This window comes from Anneissia japonica, unplaced genomic scaffold (assembly GCF_011630105.1).
Source record: "Anneissia japonica isolate Jap-2015-1 unplaced genomic scaffold, ASM1163010v1 scaffold987_len1640505_cov201, whole genome shotgun sequence".
Taxonomy (NCBI): Eukaryota; Metazoa; Echinodermata; class Crinoidea; order Comatulida; family Comatulidae; genus Anneissia; species Anneissia japonica.
Window position 1 is genome coordinate 1385256 of NW_022714175.1, and position 27948 is coordinate 1413203.

The window sequence follows — 27948 nt, forward strand, 5'->3', positions numbered from 1 at the left end:
CGGCTCACAGTGTGTTTAAGTTTATAGAGCATGAATTCCCACAAAAGCTATCACATTGTTCCATCATTTAATTTATTGAGTTGCTGCTAAATGTAAAATAATGTTTGTAATCGAAGGCCTATTAATTACGGACGGAAAAATATTGTTGACGTCATATTATTCCTTCACGATGAGCGGTCTCTTGAGATATGTCCACACCGTCGGTGATTACTTTGATTCAAGACCGGAGCCTACTTTTCAGAACGATTATAAATACCCGAAGACCAGACTACAGGCTAAAGGCAGTACGAATTGGCGTCGCAATGCTCAATAGATCACTGCAAATCGACCACTGTTTGTTTACAGGGAAGCTAAAGTACATTTAAGAACTAACACCATATCTTTCTTGCTGATGGGTCGTATGAAATATTGGGTGAAAGTTGACCAAGGCACGTAAAAAGATACATCTACGCAACGCTAGTGTCGAAACAATTAAGGAAAATATGTGTTATTTATATCCTTTTCATAAGCATGTTCTTAAGATGTTTTAGTTTAGTGGATATCTGTGTGTGATGAGTGGTGGGAACACTTGCCGCCAATCGATGTGCGTATCTTAGTAGGCTGAAGTTCAAACCGAACTGAAATAACCGCGAAACAAATCGCAAAACTTTTTTCTCTGCCTTTTCCAAAATCAAAGTTATTTTCCACATTCATAATAACATCATTTAGTTTCCTCAGATAAATATTATTGTATTATGCAGTGGGTGATACTTATGACCACCTAAATTCAGGTAGACACTTACGGTACATGGTAGCAAAAGCATGCAAACATTCATCTTCATCAATAATACGATTTCTGTCAAGATATTTGCTCGCGTGGAAGTAAAGCGGAAGACTGTAATGATTTTCGAGATCCTTACGATCGACTCCCAGGATGGGACCTTTGGACTCACGGGAGAACAGGAATCTTTGAACCCAATACACCAACTTCTACTCTGCTATAGTGCAAAATACTGCACTTTCATGTTGTAATTCATTATAATATTCGTTCGGAAATAGAATGGATTTTCTTTTTTAAAGGTTAAGGCTTGAGTGAAGCCATCTACGGTAGTCATTACTATACCTCAAAAAGGTGGGCTCAGGTTAGCCATACTGATCATAATGTCATAGGCCTATTTGTGCATGTAGCCACTCATGATGGTTATTGAGAGCGCATTTCAAACCTAATCTTGCTATAGTATTAACAAATTCGAGTTATATCCGGTAAAATATACAATTCCATATTTTTGCGTCGGGCCTTTGGCCCATTGGTTCCTCCTCAACACTAATTTTTGTATCGACGTTTTAATAAATAAATAATTCAACAAATTTTGTTATGAATATACATTTTGTTTTCCACCACTAATGTAACATATACAGCAGAATTGCTCAAGATCGTTACAACCAACACCATTGTGTTGTTATAAATTATAACAAACGCCCCCACACGGTATTAATTGCTCTTACTTTTATTATAAGTTGTAGGCCTACTGTATCGCACGGTACCGTATTCAACTTTAAAATATGTATTGATTAATTGTTTCAAATTGAGTAATATCATGTTAAGGTTCAATGCACACAGTTTATATGAATTTACACCAGAGAAGTTTCATGTAATGTATTTTACATACTTATGCCTATATATTTAAAAGAAAACCTATTCAACGTTAAAACATTGCATAAATATCGCTTTTCACATTTTTATCATGAACGAACAATTTAGGCTATTGCTTTTTATTTCTCTAATGATCGAACAATTATATGTATTTTTGACTGTGCGTATATTTTAATTAGGCCTACATAAATTAAGCTGTAAACTTTATATGTTTCTAGTCCAAATCAAGTTAAATGGATAAATAAATGAATGAACGCGTAAATTAATTATTGAGGTAGGCCTATGCTTATATTCAATAAATCAGTTTCGTTTCCATTCACGTGTTTATTGTTAGTTGCTTGTATCTATTCTAGACAGATGAGTAAGGCCTGTAGTATTACCTCGTCGTCTGGTAGACCTACGCAAACGTTCTTTACAAACAAAACAACCCAAAACCTAGAGTAACCCTGACCACCACGACTAGTGTTATCTGCGACCTTGTGTTAAAATAAGTAAGAATGCGTTACCAATGAGTTACATTGTCATTATTGTTTCATTTAGAATCCTCAAATTTAGCCAACCGTTTATAAGTAATGGGACTGACTACCGGTATCGAAAGTTCAAATACATTGTCATCACAACGTATCTACGTTTCTCAAATTACAACGTCATCAAAACACAAAAAAAAATATATTTAAAAGCTACCGGTACGCGGGTACCTCTCTTCTGTTTTCTGCTTTATAAAAGTTTATACGAGCAATATCGCACACAGACGTTAGCTCGTTTGAAGTTGATACTTAAAATGTGTGTTTAATATTAAAATGTTTTAAAGTAGAATAGACGTTAACAATAATAGCGATATCCTCTGACTTGGTTAAGTCTTGCTGTGCTGGTTTCTCGTCGATGTGGTATTAAATTTAAATTCCGATACAGGTTATTACGTATACTTACCCCTAACATTTCTCTCAAATAGTGGTATTTCGGGTGTAATTTGAATTCGTAGTATTTTAAGAAGAACAATACACTATTCAAGGAACACCAGAAAACCTGAAAAGAACAGAATACTGAAGGAGTGCACATAATATAATGACACTAATATCATAATACTGTATTATCAATAATACTACAATAACTACTGCAGTAATAATACTCTACTATTAATAATATATTTAATAATGATAAATAATAAAGAAAAATGGTAAATTTATAAATGATTGGCCCTAAATGATACATACAAATGAAGGAGATGATGATAATGATGATGATGATTAGATAATGATGATAAACATCATTCAACAAAGGATAGAAATCGTAATAATTGCATCAAGCATAGTTTGAACAATTTCATTTTTTGTACATACAACTGAAATAAAAGGAACTCTTCGTTGATGCACTATGCTTGATACATTTATTACAACATGTTCCTATTTGAGCACTCTTATTATTATTTATCTACTATATATATGTATATAGGGTCGTGTGTATTTTAAATAACCAATTGTATAGAGTAGGCACATCCCCTACTCAATTGTATAGAGTAGGGGATGTGCCTACTCTATGCCGATGACAGACCCTGTATTGTGGTAGTGCGTATGAGCTTAGGTAACTAATTCGGTATGGTGCCAGTCACAAGAGACTCATCTACGTAACTTAACTTAAGTTATAGGCCAGTATTACATAAATAAAACGGGAAATGCCGGTATATCAACGTCATATTTTGTTTGTGGATGCTGACCTGGTTAAATTCACTGTGCATCCTGGGAAATTCTCCATTTAACCCGGGGATTACGCCGACAGACCAACGTTGAATCGAATGTATCCATGGAAACCGTAATCATTTCAACTAGCATGTATGACAATGAGCATGTTACCAATTATACCAACAACTGATTCGAGCAGAATACCCGTGGAACTGAACGTTATGGAACGTGAATCTGGTCTCATTAGTGGGTTTTCAGTACACGAGCGCTTCCAGTGGGATGCTAATATACAACATTATGTAGGTCAGGTACATAAATTAAAGAAACATTATCGACTTATCACAGTCTCGATGTGGTCGTATTTAAATTTTATTCTGACGCAGTTCCTCTTCAGTTTATTATATTTTGAAGAGGACAAGCTTATCTGAAAATGGGCTTGAGCCCTAATTATATCTGTTGATATTACATTTTGGATGTGACTCTACTTATATCGTCAATTTAATGCCCTGATGTTTTCAATCAAGCTCTATGAAACTGGGCCAGATATTCCAGCAATCAAGGCTGATTGACTGACCTACACAAAAATAAAGAATTGCCACGGTCAGACCAAACAAAGATCGCGGACATCTTTCATTCATTCAACTAGGTACCGGTAGTTTATGTTTAGTATAAGGTTTTAACAAGGTGTTAAAGTGAAAAAAAAAACCATTGTGACGTCACAAAAACTTTCCAATGTCAAATTATGGATCAATTAAACGATCAAAGCGTTAGTGGCACGTTAATACGTCTGTGATTTTGCGTCCGCATTTCAACTGTACGTAAACGTTCAGAATAATAATATTAACAAACTATTAAATTAAGATAATTATCAGTTTAACGACAGCACAAACGAAATACGATAGGCCTATACACATGCCCTAGTAATAAAGCAGTAAATGTATTCGATTAGTAATCAGCAGTAGTGTAAGATTTTGGAAAATCGTTGTTTGAGAATCGTGACGATTTCGACAGGTATTTTTGTTTTGATTGTTTCAGTAAAGGTTTGCTCTGAAAACTGAGAATTGCCAGGAGCCTAGGACTGTCACATAAAGATGTAAACTCATGTACGGGGCCTAGCCCACACATCAAAAGGTGCAAAACATCACTGGGGTTATGTTTTAAAGTACGGTAAGCCTACTAAGTATTTTTAACAGTTCTACTTTATTTAACAGGCATAATGAATGTGTAGGCATATTTTCGATGAAGTGGTTATGAACATTAGAGTCCACGCAATATAGGTCTTACAAAGAAGTTGAAACTGACATCAAGTCATAGACCTAATAATAGGAGAGAATTAGGCCCTATTCTACATTATTTTGATTGACAGTTGAATAGCTCCAGGGTGTTGATACAATATCTTATTTAAATAGCAGAACGCTGGATTATGACATGTCAACGTTGGTGGTATAATTAGCGACATGATGGCGAAGTCAAATGATAACAATATGCAAAGCAAATACAATTTTTTTATAAGAACCAGTAAAATTTTGCTCAGGCTCAGTGTTTTTTTTTTTTTTTTTTTTTTTTTTTTTTTTTTTTTATTTTGGGCTTAAAATTTTTTTTTTTTTTTTGTCGAATTCAGGCTCAAAATGTTCTTATTTTGTTCCTATTTTTAAATACTTTACAAACATAGAAAGTTATTACTATACATCAGTTTATTACTGTACTGTATAGAGGGTATTACATAGTCACATCTACTGCAAATGTACCGATAAGATTTGCTGGTCCTTCTGTTAAAAAATAAAATAAAATAAAAACATTATTTGACAATTTACCTCAGCCTTAACTTGTTCTTTCTTTTGTTCTTAATTTTAAAGCAATTTCAGCCTCAGTGTTCTTATATTTTAAAAAAGTGTACTCGTATTCAAGTATTACGAGCGCACGTTACGGAAAGTTCTGTGTATTTAATTTCAACAGATAATGCTGATTAAGGGTCCAAAATGTATTGTGACGTTAACTATAGTGGAAGGTCGTTTGTTTTTATTAGGCTATGCAGGTACTTACGTTTCAATATACCGGGGTGATAGGTACTCCATTGCTAAAGTTATCAAGTTATTTTACAGGTTCTTACTCTAGTAGGGCCTATTCGTAATGGTATTCCTTCACGAATGATCTCCCATTTGACTCAGACACTAGAAATACCCATGAGCAATTAAACTTATGTGTTAGTTTTTCTGTTGAATAATAATGACATCCTGCTATTCTCAATACAGTATACATGTGTTCTACAGATGTCCAGACTTGTATTGGTCAACATCCATCCTATCCGTGGCCTACGAAACTCTGTATTCATTAAATTGCTATACGTTATAAGACATTACATTTCCATCTCGCATTCATCCGTTTGCCTATTGAAATGAAACATACTGAGCAAATCATTAGGTGATTTGTTGCGATGCAGCACGTAATCTGTCTTGCACAGGTACGCCCGACTATTACACTTCACGCGTGAGAAAACCACTTTAAGGACTGGCTAATAGACTGGCTAATAGAATAAAAATTATACTTACTGTTAGTAATATGGTTCCAGAGTGCCTTTGTAGCCAGTCGAATATAGAGTACACACTGCGATGGGACATGGCATGTTTCTTGGAATTGTTCTTGTCGGATTTCATGCCTTTAACGAATTTATCTGCTGAAATAATGTCAAATAACATATACTACAGTCCAAAACCGTCATTCACAGCCTACGGGTATCATTTACACCAATCCTAGACAGTGGCAAATTTATGCTCGCCACCCCTCCCCTCCATAAATTTCCAAATTATAAAAAAAATGGGAAAAAAGCCAAAATTATAAATAAATCTATGTCGGAGAATGGCATTTACGGCCATCTAGAGGCGTCATAATTATACATTTTCTTACCTCAGCCCCAACCATGGTGGGGCTGGACTGGCCTAGGCCCTCCATCCGTGGAAGTCCCTCCCTGCCCCCCTCTCCCCCCCCCCCCCCCCCTCGAAATCTTAGATTCGCTACTGTAAGGGGCTATCAAGAGCCTCCTCCAAAGTCCCTGGGAAATTAAACCTGGTGGGGTAAAGTGGGAGATATGTTATAGTTTAGGAGTATAAAAATTGTGCTATTTATACGAATTTAGGAGCTGTAATCACAATATTGGATCGCGTTATTTTTTAGTCCGAAAACCTTAAATTGCATCTGATGACAGGGGTTCATTCTTTTCCGAAAGGAGGAGGAATTGTTTTTTTCAAGGCCTAACTTTCAATTGAGAATCTTCTTTTATTTTCTTGATTACAGATGTGTATACGTTACTATGGTAACGCTTCATGGTCAAGATGGTTTTGAATGTCATCAAAAGTCAAGACATATTTGGACTATCATCGACAATTCTTCATTAGTACGCGTTGCAAAAATTGTGATCCATGGTGATACTTTCGAAACAGTTAACGAAGTCACTCTCCTGTCATTGGATCTGATATTTGGCCTGCAGACCAAGTTATTATACATAGCACTGGACAGGCCCAGATTAAAAAATGAACAGGGTGTGCAGTATGGTCTAATGACTGGTATTAAAGCATTAACTAATAAAGAAATTAGCCATACTATATAAATATCATTATCAATATCCGTTTCGATGTTATCGCCTGTTGTACTTCTTCAATTGTTGTTCCTGTTGTAACGTTTCTTTTGTACAGTATATGGGAACATTGAAAGTGCGATTAGCACAGTGTTCCATTGTATTTGCAAGAAACGTTACCTGCGGAACAAATCAAACAATTTAAATTGGTTACGGTATTTATCAAAGGCTTTTAAATGTGTTATTTATATCAATAGAGAAATCGACGGTTACTCTCTATAGGCATCAACGTAATTTACTGGTAGGCCTCATTATTGCGCCTCTGGAAACCAGGCTTAAAGCGTTGGTATATAATTAATAGCGTAGGTCTATACTATAGCAGCCTATGTCGAATATTGAGAAGGAAGTGTTTGGGTTAATGATCAACTTGAGGTTTATTTTAAAGAAAGACCAATGGGTTAAATACCAAGACAATACAATAGGACTGACGAACAGGAAAAGGGACCAAGAAAGATGTAGGCCGAAACAACATTTCTCACAACAAAGATTAAGAACTTAAAATTATGACGCCGTTTCGGAAAATGTGGTTAAAATCAGTAAACACTCGAAAAATACACATATAAACATTATACAACAATAAACAACTTTCACTAGATAGATATACCGTAATTCGTTTTCGATAGGTTTATAAAGTTACCGAAAACTACGGTAAACTGATGAATGTATACCAACTCATTTTTTTAAACTTTGATACACGTAGGCCCGCACTATTGTACAGTTCAAACATCAATCATAAGATTTACTATAATGATGTCACGAGAGAGCTCTATAAGAATGGTCTCAAAACTCTAATTACTTTGGCCTAAGCGTGGAAGTATTATACTAAGCCTCTGTGCTTATATCGGGTTCGTTTGCAAAGTGACCTATGCAGTTAAACCGTTAAGACGCTGAGAAACGATGTTTACATTTGGTTCATGTACATTGTATGTAATGAAGCAAGTTGTCACTAAACAATGAACTTAACTATTTGCCAATTTTTAAAGTGTTCTTTAAAAACAAAAACAAAACAAAAAACGTAAAAGGCAGATACGCAAAGCCTATAGGCATTCAAAAGCTAAAAGTTGTAAGGTGTATTTCACCGTAAAGTGACTTTAAGTATAAAAGATGTAGCATTCCACCATCCCGTTTTTGCAACAATTATATTATGTTCGGCCACTCAGCTACCATTTTAAGGCTATACCAGTCTATAAAAAGAATTCTGACTCACCGATCCAGAGCTTTGTCTCAAGCGAGAAGCGGGACAACCAGTTTGGTCACCTGAAGGCAGACTATTTAGATATGACAGCAGGTTCGTTCAGATGGAAGTCCCTATACTTTGACGTACGTGTGCTCCACCTCGTGGGACTCGTTCATAATAAATGAAATGTTTTCATATTGTTCAGACTAAATAAATCCCTTACTTTTGAGAATGGGTTTCTCAGCTGACTGACATCTCCCGGTGTTTTCAGATTTTGGACTGATCCATTTTAATCCAGGGATGTATATTTTCCAAAAAACAAAAGCGAATCAGCTGTGAACTTTTAGCCCCTCTGGCATTTTGATCAGAGATGCGAGCCAATTTCGTTTTTATAGTGACCTTAGATTGACCTTCCCTGAATCTATGTTTACCCTTGACAACACACAAGGTCTGTACCGATACAGTTTTGGAAGAGAAAGTTAAGGGAACCCCAGGTATCAGTAGAGAATCGGTGTGCCTACCACAAAGACGACCTTTTAAATAATCCCTACCTATCTGGAAGAATAAATCCATTACAATGTCACATAGTAATTTAAAAAAAATTTTTTTAATAGTTTAAATCCCACAGTTTCCCGATTTCTCTCTTTAAAACCACTTTATACACACGAAAATTGTTCCTCCGTACTTTTTCTTATCGAAAAAAATGGCCCTGTTTTGGCGGTCAGTTTTACCTACCTAAATGTGGGATCGGATGTTACCAGGGCGGATCCAAGGGGTCCAGGGCCGACGGATATTTATTTATGTAAAATTCCCTCCCTGGGTCCCCATTCTATTTTGAATTTATGGGTCTGCTACTGGTTCCTAATACTTTAAAGAAACTCATGGGTAGGACTAAAATAAGTTAAAAATAGAATAGTTTGTGCTGGTTTGTGGGACTTTTGTTTCATTATAAAATTATTAATCGCCATAAATTAGGCCTAAATGCTAGACAGAACTTTCATTTACAAAACCAATAGTGGGGCCAACTAAAATAATACCTTGCGTTGACATACCATTCAATTTTTATCTTTCGAGAAAGCTGAAGAACTGTATCCTAACATTAGTATATGGCGCCATGTTAAACTAATACACATCACTAAACATAATTGAACACAGCTTGTAACAACAACTTGTAAAGTTTATGTCCTGAAAAACTACACGTAAAATATGATACCGAATCAGGAGAGCCTACAATTGTGTTGTGTTTCAGCGCATAGGGCCTACATGCTCTCCATCTCCGAAGTTGCGAAAGTGGTTCTACTTTTTTCATTACAAACAGTAATATTAATAACGAAGTGAAATAATTATGACAAGAAGCCTGGTTTACAAAGTTATGAATCCATTTTATTTCAAAAAGCGAGACAAATCATGGATGAGACAATGGTAGTAGGCCTACCATTGAAAGAAAAAAAAATCAACGCATACACAGAAAAAAAGTATATAGTGTATCTTGCAGAGAAAAACATAAATAGGTAAGGCCTAAAGTAATGAAGGTAATGCAATATCCAGTAGTGCAATTTGTTCCGATGCATCACCGCAAGAGGGCGTTGCATACTCCAATACTAAACTTTATCTCATTTGTAACAGGTAGGCTTACGTAACATTATTTATTCGTCATTTAGTAGGCCCAGTCCCTGGTAGACCTAACCAATATAAGTATCTTGCTCAGCAAATGAAAATGAAAATTTATCAGCTTATTTTTATTTGTAGGCTTACGACAATCTCATTATATCAAGAACACATTACGCATAGTCATTCCATATTCAGCGATTACAACAAATTTTGTATACTTTTTAAATAATTCCACAAATTGTTAAGGACGAAAATAAATCGTATAGCCGCATTAGTCTATATTAACATTACAAGGGAAAAGAGCACACTACATGTTAACAATACTTAATGAACTTTACTAGTTAATTAAATGTTCCAAACGAAATATTATAAACGCAACAGACTATAAATCATGAAAAACATAAACACCGAGGTTGAAATCATATTAACATTGACACATCCCCCAGGCTACTGCAAAAGAAAAAAGTAAAAGGAATGCACATATTATAATACTCTTCAATATAATTAAACCACAAGCAATTAAATATTAAACCACACAACATCACAGCAAGATTTATGAGGGTACACAAGTAAAAACAAAGAAAAAGAAGATCATAATTATAAATTAACACTGTAATTACTGAAATTAAATTCACACGAAGGAGCACCATTAATTATAAACCGATGCAAAGCGAATATAGATAGCTATATCAATTAATAAAAATAATAATATACAAACAATAATACTATTAGGCCTATATTGAAATAAAATAAAAAACAATACACAGTATTTAAAATAATGTAAGCTTATTTGAATGTCCAATTCTAGGTACTGTAATATACTTTATTTTATTTTATTCGTTTTAACCAACAATTGATTTATATGTCTTTAGGGGTTATAAGTGATTAAGCTGTTGTGTATTAATACTATTTTTCCGTTTTTCAAACAATTGTCAACTGCTCTCTTTATATGGATACTACGACGACCGTTACTCCTTGGCCAGTATTAAACAGTTGTCTCCACAAGTTTTTATTAACTTATTTAATGCAATTGTTTGTTCTTAAATAACATCTTTGGTCATTGGTGTAAAGTTACTGCTTCACAGTCGATACCACTCCTTATAGATTAAATGTTGTTGCTACCTATAAGCACAACCTATCATTACTTAACAGTGGCATACCTAGGGTTATTAACATATATAAGCTAAAGGGAAGGTGTGCAAGAATTTTGAGGTAGCTGAAATAATTAAGGGATAAGAGGTAATTTTCAAATGCTGTACTGAATTTTTTTTTCTCAGCAAATTTCTAGTGAGGGGAGGCACATGGGGGTACTACGTTTTTGTAGAAGACACGTGAATAGGTATGCCATTTGTACTCAATCGTCATACCAACTTATAAACTGGCACATGGAGCAACAATTGTATACCATGAAACTTGACTGACTCATATTTTATGGATTGTTTTTATGATCTTGTACAGGCCTAGTCTACTATATTTTAAGACTTTTATTTTATATGTATTACTTTGGGCAGTATGCAAAATCTTAGCTTTGAATTCTCAGCTTTTGGGGTGGTCCACTGGACACCTCTTTGGTTGCTCTTTAAGCCGGTCACTCACAGCGTTATGACGGTTGTACGACCGTAAGCCGAGGAATCCAACTCTGCTTCCTGTGAGCGCTAGACGACGCAACACCGCCTGCTAATTTTCGGTGGCAGTCTGAACGAATTGTCATTAAAAACGACCTGTTGCGCGCCCGTCGTGGCCTTACGCTCTCAATAGAATCGCGAGGGCCGACAACCGCCGGATGCAGTGAGTGTCTGTCTTTAGATTTCTAATAAATAAATATTAAATGAATATACAATATATTCTGTACTGCTAACTGTACATCTAATGTCCAACATTTTGAAACATGATCAAAGCGATTTGTACTAGGTTTCATTTGTGTTACATCATAATAAACATTGATAAAAAATAAATTAATTCATGTTATCATCATTGTGATTGATCCCAATTATTATGTAGGGTGTAAAGAATATATATTACACATTTTAACACGATGCTTAAAAAAAATATTTGAACAGTATATTGCTTACTGAGTTCAACCCTAAACTATTCAATAAATCTCATTTTAAGATACTATTCATTATTAACACAATCAACTGTATCATTATTATTAAATTTGATTAGATATCTTTACCTCAATGTAATGTCTTACATTTTTTCACAATTGTAGAGAACTAAGGGGGGGGGGGGGGGAGNNGAAGTTGATAAAGAGAATACAAATATGTTTTAATTAACATCCTATTGTCATATATATTTTTAAAAAGCACTCCTTGGTATTGGTAATAAAATTGAAAGAATTAAAAAAGATATTAGTCCAAAAGGCTTTCAGTCCAACCCTGTAACTTATCAGCCTAGTCAGCACACAACTTGCTACACAAATCTAGAACTATTTTACATACATATATAATAGTGAGCACTTGCATATGTCATTTTTCAATAATAAAAAATACTATAGAATATCTATGCATACAAAAATACTGAAGAAGACTTTTGAAAAAGCTATTTACAATTTTGGTTATATATTACACATTTTACATTACTATTTGTTCATCAAAAATTACTTTGGTTAAATATTACTTACAATATTGTTTAAATATTCAATAATCAGTTTATCTATTTTATGAAAAAACACTCAATTAATAAGTTTAAAAATGATGTTTGTTCTATAAAAGCTTACTAACATCAAGATGGTGATTGGTGCTATTAATATTTAAAATTTGGAGGGAGTTTTGGTACCATATATTCTCATGTATAAGACAGAACTTGAAATTACAAATTACAATAAAAAAACGGGGGAGGGTTGCCTTATACGCGCAACACATACACATTTTTTATTAACTCATGTTCGCCTCATGTGCGGATCGTCGGTAACACACAAATTTACTACTGAAATGAAGCTACTAACTGTTGAATGAAGGCAATATAATGCGAGGGAATAAGTTTTTGGTGTATAAAATCCCATAAAAATGTATTATATAGAAGATTGGCCCTACATTTAGCCGCGTTTTTAGTCAGTTAGGTGTATAAAGACCATAAAAAACAGGGGGGGGGGGTCATCTTGTACGCCCAGAATACACAAATCATCCAAAAATCTTCTCAAACTCAAGGTCATCTTATACGCAGATCGACTTACATGCGAGTATATATGGTAATTACTTAAATATGTATCAATAACACCATAGTACAAATTGTTCTATTTAAGAACATTAAATGCATAAATTTTGTAACTTTGTTCAGGAGTTTTTTTCATTCACAAAACATAGCACATGAAAGTAAAAAAATGGATTTAATTTTAGAGGCCTTAGTCAACCTCCATGGCAGCTGTTATAGCCCCCTCTAGAGATGAAATAATGGCCAGTTTGTTGCTATAGTTGCTGGCAGAACAAATCCACTTCCGTTTTGGAGTTGTCATGGAAAATACATTCTGGTTAACTGTAAGAAAAAAGAATACAATTGTTTATTATTATGCACACAAGTTGCAATTATATGTGCTCATATAGGGTAAGTTAGGTGAGCTTGCATTATCCTGCTAGTACTACTGAAAAACTTTCTGGGCTGTTCACCCTGCGATAAATTATAGTTTTGGCCTGTTAGTTTTAGCTTGAAGCAGAAAAAGAAAAGTTCTACTAACCATATGTTTCATTTTAGATCTTGGGATGCTGAGAAGATTTTCGCTGAGTGAAGATGGTCATAATAGGAGTGTGTGATGGTGCCTTGAAGTGCAGGTGCATACACAGAATTTAGGATTTGCTATCAGTGGCTTATCTAGGGGTGCAGGGGCTCATGCCCTCCTAAAAACTTACACCCCCAGTTGCCACCTCGCATGCATGGAAAATGTTTAAAATGTATGAAGCAAAAAAAATCACGCTCAAGTACATAAAAATTACCTTATTATGCAAGCTGGCACCCCCTCACTTAATCATCAAGCACCCCCAACCCCCACCCACATTTACAGACGCTTAGATACGCCACTGTTCGCTATAACTCAATTAATAAAGACGGGAGGCCAAATGAAAGATATTTTCAATGATCAAAAATTTCAAGAAAATAAAAACATGAACAAAAAACTAATTAAAGTACAAACACTGCACTTACACTTGGTATCTGGTAAATCCAGTACTTTGAGTTTGGTGAGTGCAAGAGATGCCAGGAAACTATACTTGACTTCAACACAACGCTCATATGGATACGGCTTATTTGTTGTTATCGTAACAACCAGAGCATCATTAAACAGGAACACTCCCAAGTTCTCAATGTGTTGATAAATTCTACAAAAAACATAAAATGAATCAATTATAGAATAAATTCTACACTTGGAATGTTAATTAAACCAGGGATTTAAAATAAATAAAATAAACAAAATATAAATTTAAAAAAAAAATTATAAAGAAATTAATCTGAAATTTTGAATTATTTGGTCTTATATCTTTATTATTCTAATTAGAGATCAAAGCTGCTAAAGACCATGGAAACCTTGATCCTAGTCCCCCGTCCAAAAAGTGGTCTTTAACTGTAGTTGCTCACTCACCTTAAGTCTGGTCTAAGATCATTTGGAGGTGGTTTCAAGTGAGCTACGATGTCTTCTCGAATGAGGAATCGATTGGATTCCAGTAGGTTTGGACACTTGAGAATTCTCTTTTGTAGAAATATCAGCCGGTGCTCCCTCTCACAACGACGCTTACACTACAACAAGAAATCAGAAAAAAAACATAGGCCTATTCACAGGGGTTCTAACATGAGAAAAGCCACTTCTTAAAGATCTGGTTCAAAGATCTGACTGACTTCAAGAATGGAATGAACTCCCATATCTACAAACACTTTAAATAGTTCCACCAAATGTAGACAATGTTGTAATGAAAACTGTTTCCAAATACTCTGCCTCCTCCAAATACCTACTGAAAATCAAGGAGGCATTACACAATACAAAGGGAACAGCCCTCACTCAACAAACCAGTCTACCATGTTAACTTAACACTTTGATTCAGTTCTTTTTCTTGTTCTTTCTTGTCTTTATATTTATTCATGAACTGTTTTGTCAATTCTATCTTTCAATATGGTTATATAACTCGCATCTAATACAACGTATCACTATTCTCTCATAAATAGGATTGCCTGCATGCAGTCTTCACACTGATGATGGCAGTAGAGCCTGCCGAAACATGTGTGTTTCACTAAGCCTAGCAATGGATTTGGCAAAAAAAACCCAAAAAAACTCATGCATACGACATGAACATCATTTATAGTGTCGTGATTGTTTTAAATTGGATAATACTGTAGTAAAAACAAACATACATCAACTTACGAGAGATGGGTTGGTTTCTGGAAGATTTCTGCTTGCACACGAAAGAGTGTGAGCGACTCCTGTGACTATTGGGAGACTTGGAAAGAAAGTTGAATCTTGATTGCTTAAATGTGATTTTAAAAAAAAAGATTGTTTTCATACCTCATCAACAAATTTCTGCAGTTTCTGAAAAGTTTCAATTGCTTGGGCGATATCAGAACGGTCAGCATGGTCTGGTGAGGTATGGAGCTCTAAAGCAGACAGGAGCCGTACGTACTCTTGAATCCTGCGTGTCGGCACTAACAGAAGATCTTGCAAGCTCAGCATCTTTGTCTCTGGTGTTTTATCATGTCGTCTTAAGAATGATCGAAATGCAGGATGCTGTTCACGACACTGGGGAGATGCAATAACAGAATATGTTAAAACTTATTATATTAAAAAAATGTTTATTTGGATCTGTGGTCTGGAGTTTAAGTGCTAAACATAAACGTGCGACACTTCCTTAATATGGTCACACGACCATATATAGGCACATCATGACTATATATGTGCATACAGAAATTTTTTTTCAAAGAAAATGTGATAGTAAAGTATAATTTAGTAAATACATTTGAACAATATAATTTTAGTGCAAACATCATTACTTTACAGAGAGTTGTGTACAGTTACAGATAGTTGTGTATACCTGAGTAAAGTATAATTTAGTAAAAACATTTTAACAATATACTTTTAGTGCCAACACCATTACCTTTTCTATTGTAGCAAGCACAATAGGATAGTTGTTGTGAAAGTTCGTGTAGGTCTTAAGCTTTGACTGCATCTTCACAAAGGAGTCTCCAAGACACTGATGAGGTCCCCATTCATCCAATCGGGATTTGAGGTCAGAAAGAAAATCACTGTTTGATAAAAAAAGGTCATTATTCTGTTAGCAGCAACAAAAGCAGCAAAAAGGCAACAACACCAGCAGAAACAATATCATCAACAACTGTAACAGCGGCAACAACATAGTATGTATAGCCAAAGTTTCTAAGCCTTTTCAATCATCCTGGTTATTGTTAAGCCCTATCCAGAATATCAAATTTTATTTGACAAAAACATGTGACATGCCTAAATATGGTCATGATGACATCACATCATGACCATATATAGCCACATCATGACTATATATAGGCATACAACAGTTTTTTGTCGAAAAAATTGTATAATCTGGACAGAGCTTTAGAAATGCTTTCAAAAAATATTCAAATATTACTTCAAATAATGTTGACAACAGATACTAATAAGAAAAGTGGCATCATGCAAAGAGTATTTATTAAGGCTTCTGGGTCTTGACAAGGGGACCAACTTTCACGCAATGTCTCAACAAGTTATAAAACACAAAATTAGGCCAAGAAAAAAAAATTCTTGTGTTGGCCACATTTAGTGGAAAATAGTCTTATTCCAGCCTTTTTAGCTCATTAAAAATATGTACTTTTTGTTGCAGTCAAAAAAATATAAATAAAATGCCGAACATCAATTTCGTACATTTTGGGTCAGTCGGGCGTGGCTAAAACATTAATTTTTTTTATTTGGCCTATAAAATATGAGTTCCTGTTTAGAAATTATACAATGAATTTTTATATTACAATGATGAATGGAGATCAGATTAAACAGTAGCCACTAAGCGCAAGCTCGATGGTCTAGTAGTAAAGACACCAGGCTAGGTAGTTATCACCCGAATAACTCTTTTTTTTTTTACTTGCAAGTATTTGCGAACGTACTCAGCATTCAGTATGCTAACACATCAGGTAGGCAAAAACATTATTCCTATTACTAATCTTCTGAAGAAAACACCATCGAAATAATGATAATGAAATTAATAACAGTTGTTTATTTGTCTTAAAATTAACAAATAAAAGACTTCAAACCCCAATAGAGTACACACAAACTAGGACACCAATCTCACCTTGTAACCTTAAGAATATTAATTATATCTGAGAAAATCATTTGGAGATTAGGCTGGTTGATGATTGCATGGTTCGTCTGCAATGCTGCTTGTAATGGTCTTACATAAACATCTTTAACTATTTTTAGTAGATTTCGATAGGTTTGCTCGGTGTGTAGAATTTCTTGCGCTATTTGGGTCCTCATTTCCGGTTGGTATTCTGTTTCGCCATTTTGTGTGCCATTCTGTAAATAATTATATTAAGATCTAATAAATTATTTCAGTGAAATATAACTTAAATTGCAATTAATGAATTACATTTTATCTACTTCTATCTACAAATGTGGATTGAATTAATTAAGTATTAATTTCATTTTATTAATTAATATATTTAATGAATTACTTTAAATATATTACCTTAAATTAATTTACTTTGGAAATATATTTATAATTAATGAATTACATTACTTTTGGATTAATAGCCAATTAGTGTTAAAGGTCAATAAAAACAACAAATTACATAGCCTACAATTTTCACAAATGACTTTGTTGATGAAGCTGTACTGGGTTGTAGTTGTAAGTGAGCATCTGTTAGGCCAGGCTGACTCACAGTTAGTTGCACCTTCTCGGTCGTCAATGTGTTTCCAATTGATAACAGCTCCTCAATGTCTGATGCTATCTCTTCTTCAATATCAGAATCCTAAAGACAAAATTTTAGATGATAGACAAAATTTATGTTAGTTGTTACATAGCACATCGCGCCATCAAAGCCTCTATGTGCTTCACATTACCACCCGGCATTCATGTCTAAAGATCTGTCCAGATTATAAAATTTTCTTTGACAAAAACTGTTGTATCCCTATACATAGATCATGATGCACCCATAGATGGGCATAATGTGATGTCATCTTAACCATATTTAGGCATGTCACATGTTTTTAATAATTTGGATAGGGGTTAAAAATGAAAAAAATTGTTGCATGTGGTCATGCTATGGGCTAGGGCGCAGGGCCTACTCATTGAGGCCATTTAAAACACACATACTATAATTAATAAGGTGTGTTGATAATGCTGATCAAGGTTTCATAGTGGTCATTTGTCATTGGGTGTAGCAGGCAAAATGATCAAGAGAGTGCTGGACAAAATTATCAAATGTGTGTAGGAGTGTAACTATTTATTTATCACTGTACAGTATTCTTTAACAACCTCTCCATTTAGCTTTACTGCAAACAAGTAATCTTATTTATATGATTGTTTTATGTGAACATATAAATAAACCACAATATACCACTCACATTCTCAAGCATAGTCTCTGAGAGCACTTTTGTTTCAGGTTTAGCAACAGGTGAGTTGCTTCTTAAGGTGTCTGGTCTTGACTTGGAAACTTTTGCAATTTTGGATGATTCAGGTAAACTTTCTTGTAAAAATCTGATCAAAAACTCCAGTTGATTGTCCTTGAAAATAGGAATAAAGTAAAATAATACAAAATAAGATATCTCTAAAAAGAAACCAAGAGATAAAAATATTAGAAACAAAGAAGCAATAATTTATCCTTTGTTTTTTGGAATATCTATATTTTTAAAGCAAGCAAGTTTGATACATCTGTCATCTCAATAGTAAGCAATAACAATATTATATTACACATGTTGAGGGCAGAAACTACCCCCATTTCAGAATATATTTCTACAGCACTAGCCTACACAAGATCACTTACAGCTTTTTGATTGGCCATTTCTTTGAGTCCCTCGTTAATGATTGGTGCCACATTTCTGATGCTCTGCAGTTCATCTAATCCCATTGCACTGTAAACTAAATCTCCTGTGAAGCAACAAATGGCATTTGAACTTTATAAATATGCATAAGGTATGAATAATTCATTAGATGGATGGGTTACTGTCAGCTATTAATATTTGGGACATCTTCTACTGTTGACACTAACAAATTTTCATGCAAAAAACTGTTGTATGCCCATATATAGTCATGATGTGATGTCATCATGACGATATTCAGGCATGTCACATTTTTTTGTCGAATACAATTTGATAGTCTGGGCAAAGTTTTAAATTAGAAGGTAACCAATTTAAAGATGTTCCTAGTGAAATATCTCTAGAGTGAAAATGGAATTGTTTTGATTTATATCTCTCTGGAAGAACTATAACTTATCTGATATTTTTCAATAAGCAATTCAATGTTTGACATTTTCCACATTCATTCACAGACCAAACAAATAAATTAATTAATTTTACCTGTCACCCTGTCAATCATGTCTGAGCTCTCTTGATTGAAGTAATTCTTCACTAATTGTCTGCTCACAATGGTTGCCTCAGTAACATGCTCTGCCATGCTTATCCACTCTGCAAGCCGAGTTGTATTGAAGTAAAGAGTTGGAGGTGAGACACCACCAAATGATTCAGACCATTCACTCAGAACTACCAAAGGGAAGAAAATATAATACTTTAAAAACATTTTTTCAATTTATAAGTATGGTACAATATATTTAGAAACGTTTTACTTCATACTTGATCTCTATAATAAGAATTTTATGTTTCTATTTCTCATAGTATCATTTCAACTTTAATATTACTATTACAGTAATAATAATAATAATAATAACAATAGCAAAAATAATAACAATAATAATAATAATAATAATAATAATAATAATACTGGTAACATTAATAGTAATAATAATAAAGACAAGCTTCTAAATTCCACTGAACAATTGAAATATTTAAGACAAACCTCGTGAGTATATCGGTCCAGATACTCCAGTTGGGGAAGCAAACGTCATTCCGGTTAGGGCCATAAGCTGCTGAAGAAGGTTAAGTCCAGGCTCTTAAAAAGAAAATATTGAAGATATTACATTTTCCCTATAAAATTAATAAACAATACTAACAACTTTTACAAAAATGGAAGCAGAATTGTCTATCGAAAAAAAGTGTTAATGATGTTGGTGTTGGTGTTGTCACAAAATGACTTAGATTCAATATGCTGTATTCAGAAATAACAAAATTCATGATGGGTTACAATACTTTAGGTACATTAAATTTGGCCAATATTCTTCTTACCACTTGCAGCCAGGGGTGGAAAAATGTCGATGTGGCCACCAAGGGAAGCTGGTAGTGTCCAAGTGCAGAGAACTTCCCAGAACTGACGAACCTCAGGATGCTCCACAGTTGTCAAGGATGATGTCATGTGATGGACTAGTCTCAACTGTCCAGGAGCTCCATCAACAAACAGACCAATGCTCCTGTAATAGGAAGCCTATAGTTTAGAAATTTTACATCAAGAAATATTAGAAGTAAAAAGGAAAATCACATCAGACAAAACAAACAAATAGCTGGGAATTTACCTATCCACATTTCTATACTTGCTAAGTGGTATCTTTCTATACATTTATGTAAACTCATATAATTTAAGTCACAAAAAGGGGTTAAATTCACTATTACCAATCCATCCACATTTTGTAAAAGACAACACTTCCTTAGTTTGTGTATCATATCTACGTTACTATATTTTGGAAAAAATAAATGAAATGAAAAAAATACCAAAAATCAATATGTTAATAACTGAATAAATAATAAGTAGCATATATGCAAATAATATGCAAATGTGATACATTTCAGCCAATAGCAACATACTTTGCATGCCGCCCTTTAAGGGTTTCCTCAACCTGCTGAAGTAAAGCTTCTAAGGTCATTCCATCGTAGTTATAAACAACCGGAATAACTCCAAACAACACTGCACTCACAAGAACCTGAAACAAGAGGGAGCCATAACTCAATAAACGTATATAAAATTTCCAGCCATCAAAGTTAGAGTTTTGCTTGGTGTGGTTTCCAAAAGTATGCAATATTGGGTGCACACTCTCTCAATCAGAAAATAAAAACTCTTCACTTTGCCTCTCAAGTACAGACACCCTATTACTGATGCTGTTACTTTCCTACATAATAGTCAATCCACTTCATGCCAGTTCTAGCATTTCTTTTCAAATTGAGTCCAGATTTGATCTTGTATATTTCTTTTATTTGGTATATACAATTTTGTTTAATTGTTACTAAGTATATGTGTATAAGTATATTCTGAAAGTATTCCCTCTCCTAGTATAATGCTGGATTGTTCTTGTAAAAGTTCATACAAATGGATCTCATCAATTGAAAAATAATTGGCAGCAATATATATTATTATATTATCTTGAATCGGCTTTTTTTTCTCCTCACAACTAAAAATGCCACTCCCAAAAAATGTATGGATTATTATTACCTCTCTTGCAGGGACACTGGAAGAGATAAGGATGACTCTTGGATTTGGGTGACTGGGATAACTCTGATTCTGCAGATTAGTTTCCATGGTAACACCTGATGATGACATCTTTGATGAGTAGTCTCCACCACCAGACAAATCTTTTCTATTTATAAGTAATTAAGTTAAACAGCAAAACAAATTGTAAAAATGCACATCTTCCAATTAAAACCGTTATTTTGTTTGATAAATTTTTCCCCTTTTTTCTATAACTATTCTTGTCTTTAGAATAATATTAAATTTAATATATGTTAAGCCAAACAATACAGGTTTTTTTTCTCTTCTTTGTTATCCAAATGTTTATATTTGTTCTCATAAACAATAATAGAGAAATTCAACAAAAATTGTATTCTAGTTAAAAGAATTAATATTCTGTATGAATGAATGAACTTTTAATATTTGTTACAGATGCTATGTCTTAGCACTTGCTGATGGGAGGGCGCTATAATCCTCGGAGTCAATGGCTAACCATGATTAGTTTAGGGAATAAACTTAAATGCTTTTTTTTTGTTAAAATTCTTTTTTGATTTAACTGCATAAATCAGAACGGGATCCAGAATCATTTTGACTTTTGTTATTGCACTGAATTTGGCACTTGGCCCTAATATCCGTTAGAAGTAGCACTTTATAAATGATTATATACAGATAGATAGGTGGATTAGAGGCGGTATTACAAACCTCCGTGATGCTGGACGTTTGACTGGACTTGACCAAGACTGCTCGTACACACCAGCAATGTCTGGTCTTAATGACTCTTGCATCATGCTCTCGGACAGCGTCCCCCGAAGTGATTGCTGTTTCACATCATGCTCATCTCCATTCTGCACAAAATCAAAGTTTATTTCAGATGACAAATGTATTAAGACCTTCCACTAAGCCCCGCCCTCTGACAGTGTTGCTAAGGTTCCATAAAACAATAACTTAAGCGTATGTAAACACATGCGTCTGCTGGACAATACATATGTGGCAAAGACAAGCCAAACCAGTCACTCGTCACAAATCGTGTTTTAGAGATAATGACTAAAACATCACTTTCTGCGATGAGTGACTGGTTCAGCTTGTCTTTGCCACAAATGTGTTTCTGGGGAAGCGCAAATACCTAGCCTTGTTCTGATTGGTCAGTTGTTAAGTTTGAAACTCCAGAAAACTCCCTCATGAGAGAACTCAGGGGTCATGATAGAACTCAGGGGTCATGATAGAACTCAGGGGTCATGATAGAAATCAGGACAGCCTCCCACAAGCAAGCAAGAATCCCCGGAAATTAACCCATCTCTGCAAATTCATAATTTTGCATGTTTTCACTGCTTTATTATCAATTTTCTCAGGGAAGTCAGTGCCGATGGGTATAACTTTGTGCAGGAAAATAAAATTAAATGTGTTAAAAAAGCTCATTAACCAGATCAGTGGCAGATTCAAGGGTTGGTAAAGTTTGGCCCAGGCCCCCTAAATATTTCCAAATTATGAACAATGGAGTAGAAATGAATTATATTCAAATTTATGTGTGAGACGGCCATTTCTGGCCATCTAGAGGTGCCATATTCACAAGTATTCTTACCTCAGCTTCAACCATGTTGGGGCTGATATGATCTAGACCCTCCTTCTATGAAAGTCCCTCTCTGCCACCCCCCACCTTTTGACCTCTCACCCCCCAGATCTCCCAGAAATGACTTCTTCCAACTTGGGACCCCTGAGAACTGTTTTCAATATCCACCGACTACCAGAGACCTCATCCAACAGTAGTATAAATTATATGCACACAATGTCATTGAGGCAGGATTGGTTGTCTCTGTGTTACACTATTAAATTTGATTTGTAATTCCTCAGTTGTCAGCATCATACATTTTATTTTAAAGAAATGATTGCTTCCATTAATGCATATTGATTGTTCTTTAACAAAACATCCCCTCACCCTTAAAAAAATAGTTACCGTTAAGGCCCTGTGTTTGTCCTTTCGATCTCCACCCTCAAGACCATATTCAAACTTCCGAGAGGGCTCAGTCCATGATCTAGAATGACCTTTGCTACTTGACACACCCCATCGACCCGTATGCAAATAAGCATGTGTTGGCATGGAAGGATCATTGGGATTGACAGACGTAACCATGGCATTGTAGGATTGTTGCAAATCAAATGGCTTAGGGTCGGGATCAAGCCATGGTGGACGATTGCTCATGCTGCCTATAACAGAAGAAAAAACATTTGTTGACTACATACAAATATATTGGTAAATATTACATAGAAATGTACTGTAAAGCCCCAATTTTTTTTTTTGTAGTAAAAGCCTATAAATTAGCGAAAACTGAATTGTTTCAATCTGCATTTCATTGACAATTGGCGAGTTGAGTGGCCGAGTAGTAAGAAAGGGGTGCTGGTACTCCTCACCCAGGGTTGCTGCTAGAGTCTTCTCAGATAAGGACTTCAAATGTGTGCACTTTAAAGGACCCATTGCATCTTTTAAACTGTCATGGAATGATGTGAACATGAAACTACTATAGCGCCTCTTTACAGTGGCTAGGCAGGCCAAAAATTAATTTAAAAATTTGGATTATTCTCCTACCTTTACTCACCTTATACTTTTACCAATTGATATTCTTAATTGATCCTTGTAAATATGCAACTGAATGTTGTAAATACACATGAAACAGGTGCACAGACTAACTGACCATGGCTTAGACATGCTCAGTAGCCTCTTGGATTTAAATTCCAGTGTAAAATGTCAAATACTGGATAATAATTACTTACTTGTCTGAAGTACTGTTGATCGTGTTCTGCGATGTTTTTGCTTCGATGCAGCTAATTCTTGTTCTGTTCCATCTCCCAGCTTACCATATAAAACTGACTAAAACACAATTATAAAATGACAGAACCATTAAAAAAAATAAAACTGTATAAAACTGCATAGTTGTATATTATAATAACAATAATATTTGTTATATTTAATAGTATCTGTCTCTTATACACATCTAGATGTGTATAAGAGACAGGCTTTATTATCTGTCTCTTATACACATCTAGATGTGTATAAACAGACAAGATTATATAAAAAATGATGACAAAGATACAAAGAAAAATGAAAAGTTATGCAAAAATGATTGCACATATTATATATATTTAATGTCATCAAACAATCACAGCTGATGGAATTCCATTTTCAACTGGATGAATAGCAAGCTTTTCCTACAGTACCTTATCAGCATTCTGTACAACATCCAGTGTTAGTAGACAGTGGATGTAGTGTCGCTTCCAGGCTCCAAACTCATTGTTGCTGGGCGAGTAGGGCAAGTACCAACCAAACTTGACACACTTTGGACGCCATAGATCATCCTAAATCAATGCAAGTAAATCAACACATTCGCTATTTTACAGTCATTATTATTCTCATGACCTCACCATTTAAATCATAATCCTCCTCATCATCATAAACATCATCACCATAATGATAATCCTCTTCATCCTCATCATCTAAAACATCAACATCTTCAGCATCACTGTCCTCATCATCATCCTCCTCATCACCATCATCCTCATCATCATCTTTATCCTCATCCTCATCATTTTCATCATCATCATCATCTTTAACATCATTATCATTGTCATCCTCATCATCCTGATCATCATATATGTACCTGCTCAGTTAGAAACTTCCAATGCCAAGACACTACACTAGCCCTGCATAGACTTCTTGGATCCAGGTACGACAGTATATAAAGGGATAAGAACTTTGGTAAAACGGTAGTAAAATCCAAGTGTCGGACAGGTACACGCTCTTGAAACCAGTGTTGAATAAATGAGAGTTGTGATTTCTTTGATCGATGTAAAAGGTAGTTGAAAAATCTTTTTCGCTGTGAGTCTGTCCAAAGATCAAACTAAAAAATAAAATAGAATCTTTTAAAAAAATATTTTATTTAAGAAAATAAACATCCAACAAAAACATTTTAATAAAAATCATGACAATTTTGCCAAGGAAAGACAGATGGGCACTCCGGTTTGTGAGCCCAGAGCTTCAGGTTTCAACCTTTACCTTTTGCCAAGACTTACCCAATGAGCTACCAGATCTCGTCTTTCAACAAAAATCTGAAATTAGATAATAGTTTAAATTATTTCATTTTTCAAGTGAGTAAATATAATATTCATAATGTACTTTTATAATGTATGACGTTATAATGAAAATAGTTCATAACATCAAAGACAAATCTTAAATAGTAAGTAATGGAATACAAATAATGTTTATGAGTGCAATCGGAAGCAAGCTTTCATGAGTTGAAAGCAGATTGACTATTCCATTCAACGAGGCGGAGCATGAATACGAAAAAGGTTTAACACAAAGAACTTACAACAATTTGGTAATCAACTATCTTTCTTCAGAATGGAACAGTCCATCATCTTTCAAACAATGAAAACATCATAGGTGGAGGTGTGCAATGGGACAAAACAAATGGAACAAAAAATGCACGGATGGAACTCAGTTTTCATGAGTGACAAATGGCGTAAATAAACTAGGTCACGTGATACAAAATCCACCAATCAAATGATAATGATCTATTTAGGTGTGTTACAATAAGAATAATTATGGAAATAATCTACTTGTTCATTAGATGGCTTGTGCAGAACCGGTGTCCATTGACTCATCTTGGTCTTCATTTTTCTGGTATGATATTGTTCGTTTGTTACTGGATTCACAACAGCTGTTTTCTTTACAGATTGCGTCATTCGTTGTGTTGGGTAAGATGGTTCTCTAAGAGATGCAATCTGATTCTTCTCCCGCGATGACTGGTTCTCTTTGGTTGTAGTTTTCGTTGCCATGGTGATTGCATAGGTAGCTCAATTACACAATAACGCCTTCCTTGTAGTACTGTATTCATTTATAGTTTTGTTCTGGGCTATTAAAAAAACAATGCATGCTCAAAATATACACTTTTGAAAAAGATATGAATTAAATTTATTTTAATTTACTGAGCCAAACTAAACAGCGAACTAATCACTACATTTATCACACAAGAAAACTACTAGTATGCATTGCTGAACCACTGTAGTCATAAGACGCCTAGGTTTTTTATATTTTATGTATTTTATTGTATGTATAAGGCATGGGAGGCAAATAAATTGAAATTGAATTGAAATTGAAATAAATTCAGAAATTAATTTTTTTGTTTGTTGTGAGGGCTGGGTTAGAAAAGGGAGAGTTTTGGACATCATTTTTTATTCCCCTAGAAAATAAGTGGTATTTTTTTGGATCAGGAGCAATCCATGAACCGTGGGTATGCAGATTAGAGCAGAATTTACTTCGAGCGGAAAAGATCCACTTTTGCGAACAACAGGCTGTGCGAGTTAATGTCAAAATTACTTTAAAATTTCCTATTTTGAGCCATCTATTTGATGGTTTGTCACCCTCTTCAAATTAAAATTTAATATTACTGTACTATACTGTTAGGGCATTGGTACTAGCATTTTTTCAGCTGATAACCTGTTTAAATTTTTAAAATTTTTTGTGGGGTGGTGCGGCTGCCCATTTTAAATCCGCCTATGTATGACCTACCCGTCTTCATTTTTACAGTTGCAATGTCATTGTACTGTTGATAGTCTTGTCACACTGCATCAATGATTTGTGCAGGCTTGTGACACCTAAATGTAAATATAATTCAAATTTCTATGATGAATAACAATTACAGTTAGTCCTATTCTCATTTACAAATATAATCATCATAAATTTACAAATACAATTACAACACTATATATTTCAAATATAATTTGCTTTTTCAAATACAAAAGTGATCCCAAACTGGAGACAAAAATTGTGAATTCAGAATGAAACGTTCACAATTTAATAGTTGAAAAATATAAGGGCTTGTTAGCAGTCATCTGGCAAGTCAAATTTTGCCCTAAAATATGAGAATGAGGGCGACAAACAACGATCTAATCGCTCCTTTTGGATAAATTCGGCTTTGTTTATAGTTTGCAATATTATCCTCTTGAACTGGGATCTGCTTGAATTGACTGACATTCAATTAAAATACTTTACACTTTACAGCATGGCAGGCCTCCTACCCCCTTATTTGGGAAGAAAACCAACAAAAAATAAAAAAATGTGAACAATAATCAATATCATAGGATTCTTACCACCAGTAAACAGTAGCTAGGCCTAGAATAGACCTATAGTATACAAAGACCATGCCTAAACTTAAACTTTAAGTTAAAATATACTAAAAGAGTGAATGTTACATCATCCTCTCTCATGTAGCCCTAGCCTAGGACTAGGGCCTAAGCCCTAGGGTCTAGTCACACATAGCTCGCCTATCTAATCTATTCTTATGAATGTGTAGGGTCCTAGCTAGGCCTACGTCGTACTCTCTGTGTTGTGTTGTTTCTCAAGACGAGATCGATAGAGGAAAACAATCCACAAATTTGGAAAACAAAAAGCATGGAAATGACAGAAAGTATTTAATTGGTGAACATAATTATAAATTTTCCATTATACATACCTTGTTAATAGCTGTCAAACTTGTAAATTTACATTTTCTGTCATTTATCTTTATAGGATTTCTGTAACCAAGGACGCTTCGCTGTTCTTTGCATTGAAGATTGAAGTTGTTCGCTAAAGAATTATGACCGCTATCTTGTGTCAAGTTGCGTCAACATACGTCAATCATGAAACTACCATGTGCTAATCT

General features: G+C 34.5%; 2 protein-coding genes and 1 long non-coding RNA gene across 4 annotated transcripts in view; 1 reads left to right on the plus strand and 2 right to left on the minus strand.

The window, feature by feature from the left end:
* LOC117108971 overlaps positions 1-6970 on the plus strand; it is a 9563-nt gene extending 2593 nt beyond the window's left edge. The window contains exons 2-3 of the long non-coding RNA XR_004445447.1: positions 4348-4479; positions 6604-6970. This is a non-coding gene — a long non-coding RNA (uncharacterized LOC117108971). The remainder of the gene's footprint in view (positions 1-4347; positions 4480-6603) is intronic.
* LOC117108970 (NADPH oxidase 4-like) overlaps positions 1-8376 on the minus strand; it is a 27919-nt gene extending 19543 nt beyond the window's left edge. The window contains exons 1-3 of one of the 2 annotated variants that reach the window (XM_033251173.1): positions 8151-8376; positions 5862-5983; positions 2564-2659 (exon numbers count right to left, since the gene is read on the minus strand). In XM_033251173.1, the coding sequence (XP_033107064.1) occupies positions 2564-2659; positions 5862-5966 (201 nt within the window). In that variant the 5' untranslated portion in view covers positions 5967-5983; positions 8151-8376. Of the gene's footprint in view, positions 1-2563; positions 2660-5861; positions 5987-8150 lie in introns of both variants that reach the window. The other variant, XM_033251172.1, reaches the window with a different exon arrangement.
* Positions 8377-9481: 1105 nt separating this feature from the next.
* Positions 9482-27907, minus strand: LOC117108933 (epithelial cell-transforming sequence 2 oncogene-like). Its single transcript, XM_033251115.1, has 22 exons — positions 27760-27907; positions 25865-26160; positions 25319-25354; positions 24907-25146; positions 24467-24604; positions 24023-24119; positions 23208-23458; positions 21959-22101; positions 21242-21386; positions 20620-20735; positions 20047-20228; positions 19721-19813; positions 19225-19407; positions 18693-18796; positions 18274-18432; positions 17508-17678; positions 17000-17223; positions 15803-15950; positions 15217-15447; positions 14302-14456; positions 13869-14041; positions 9482-13205 (listed from the first exon to the last, which is right to left on the minus strand). The coding sequence occupies exons 2-22, from the start codon at positions 26081-26083 to the stop codon at positions 13075-13077; spliced, it is 3339 nt and encodes a 1112-aa protein (XP_033107006.1). The 5' UTR covers positions 26084-26160; positions 27760-27907; the 3' UTR covers positions 9482-13074.
* Between the last annotated feature and the right edge of the window lie 41 nt (positions 27908-27948).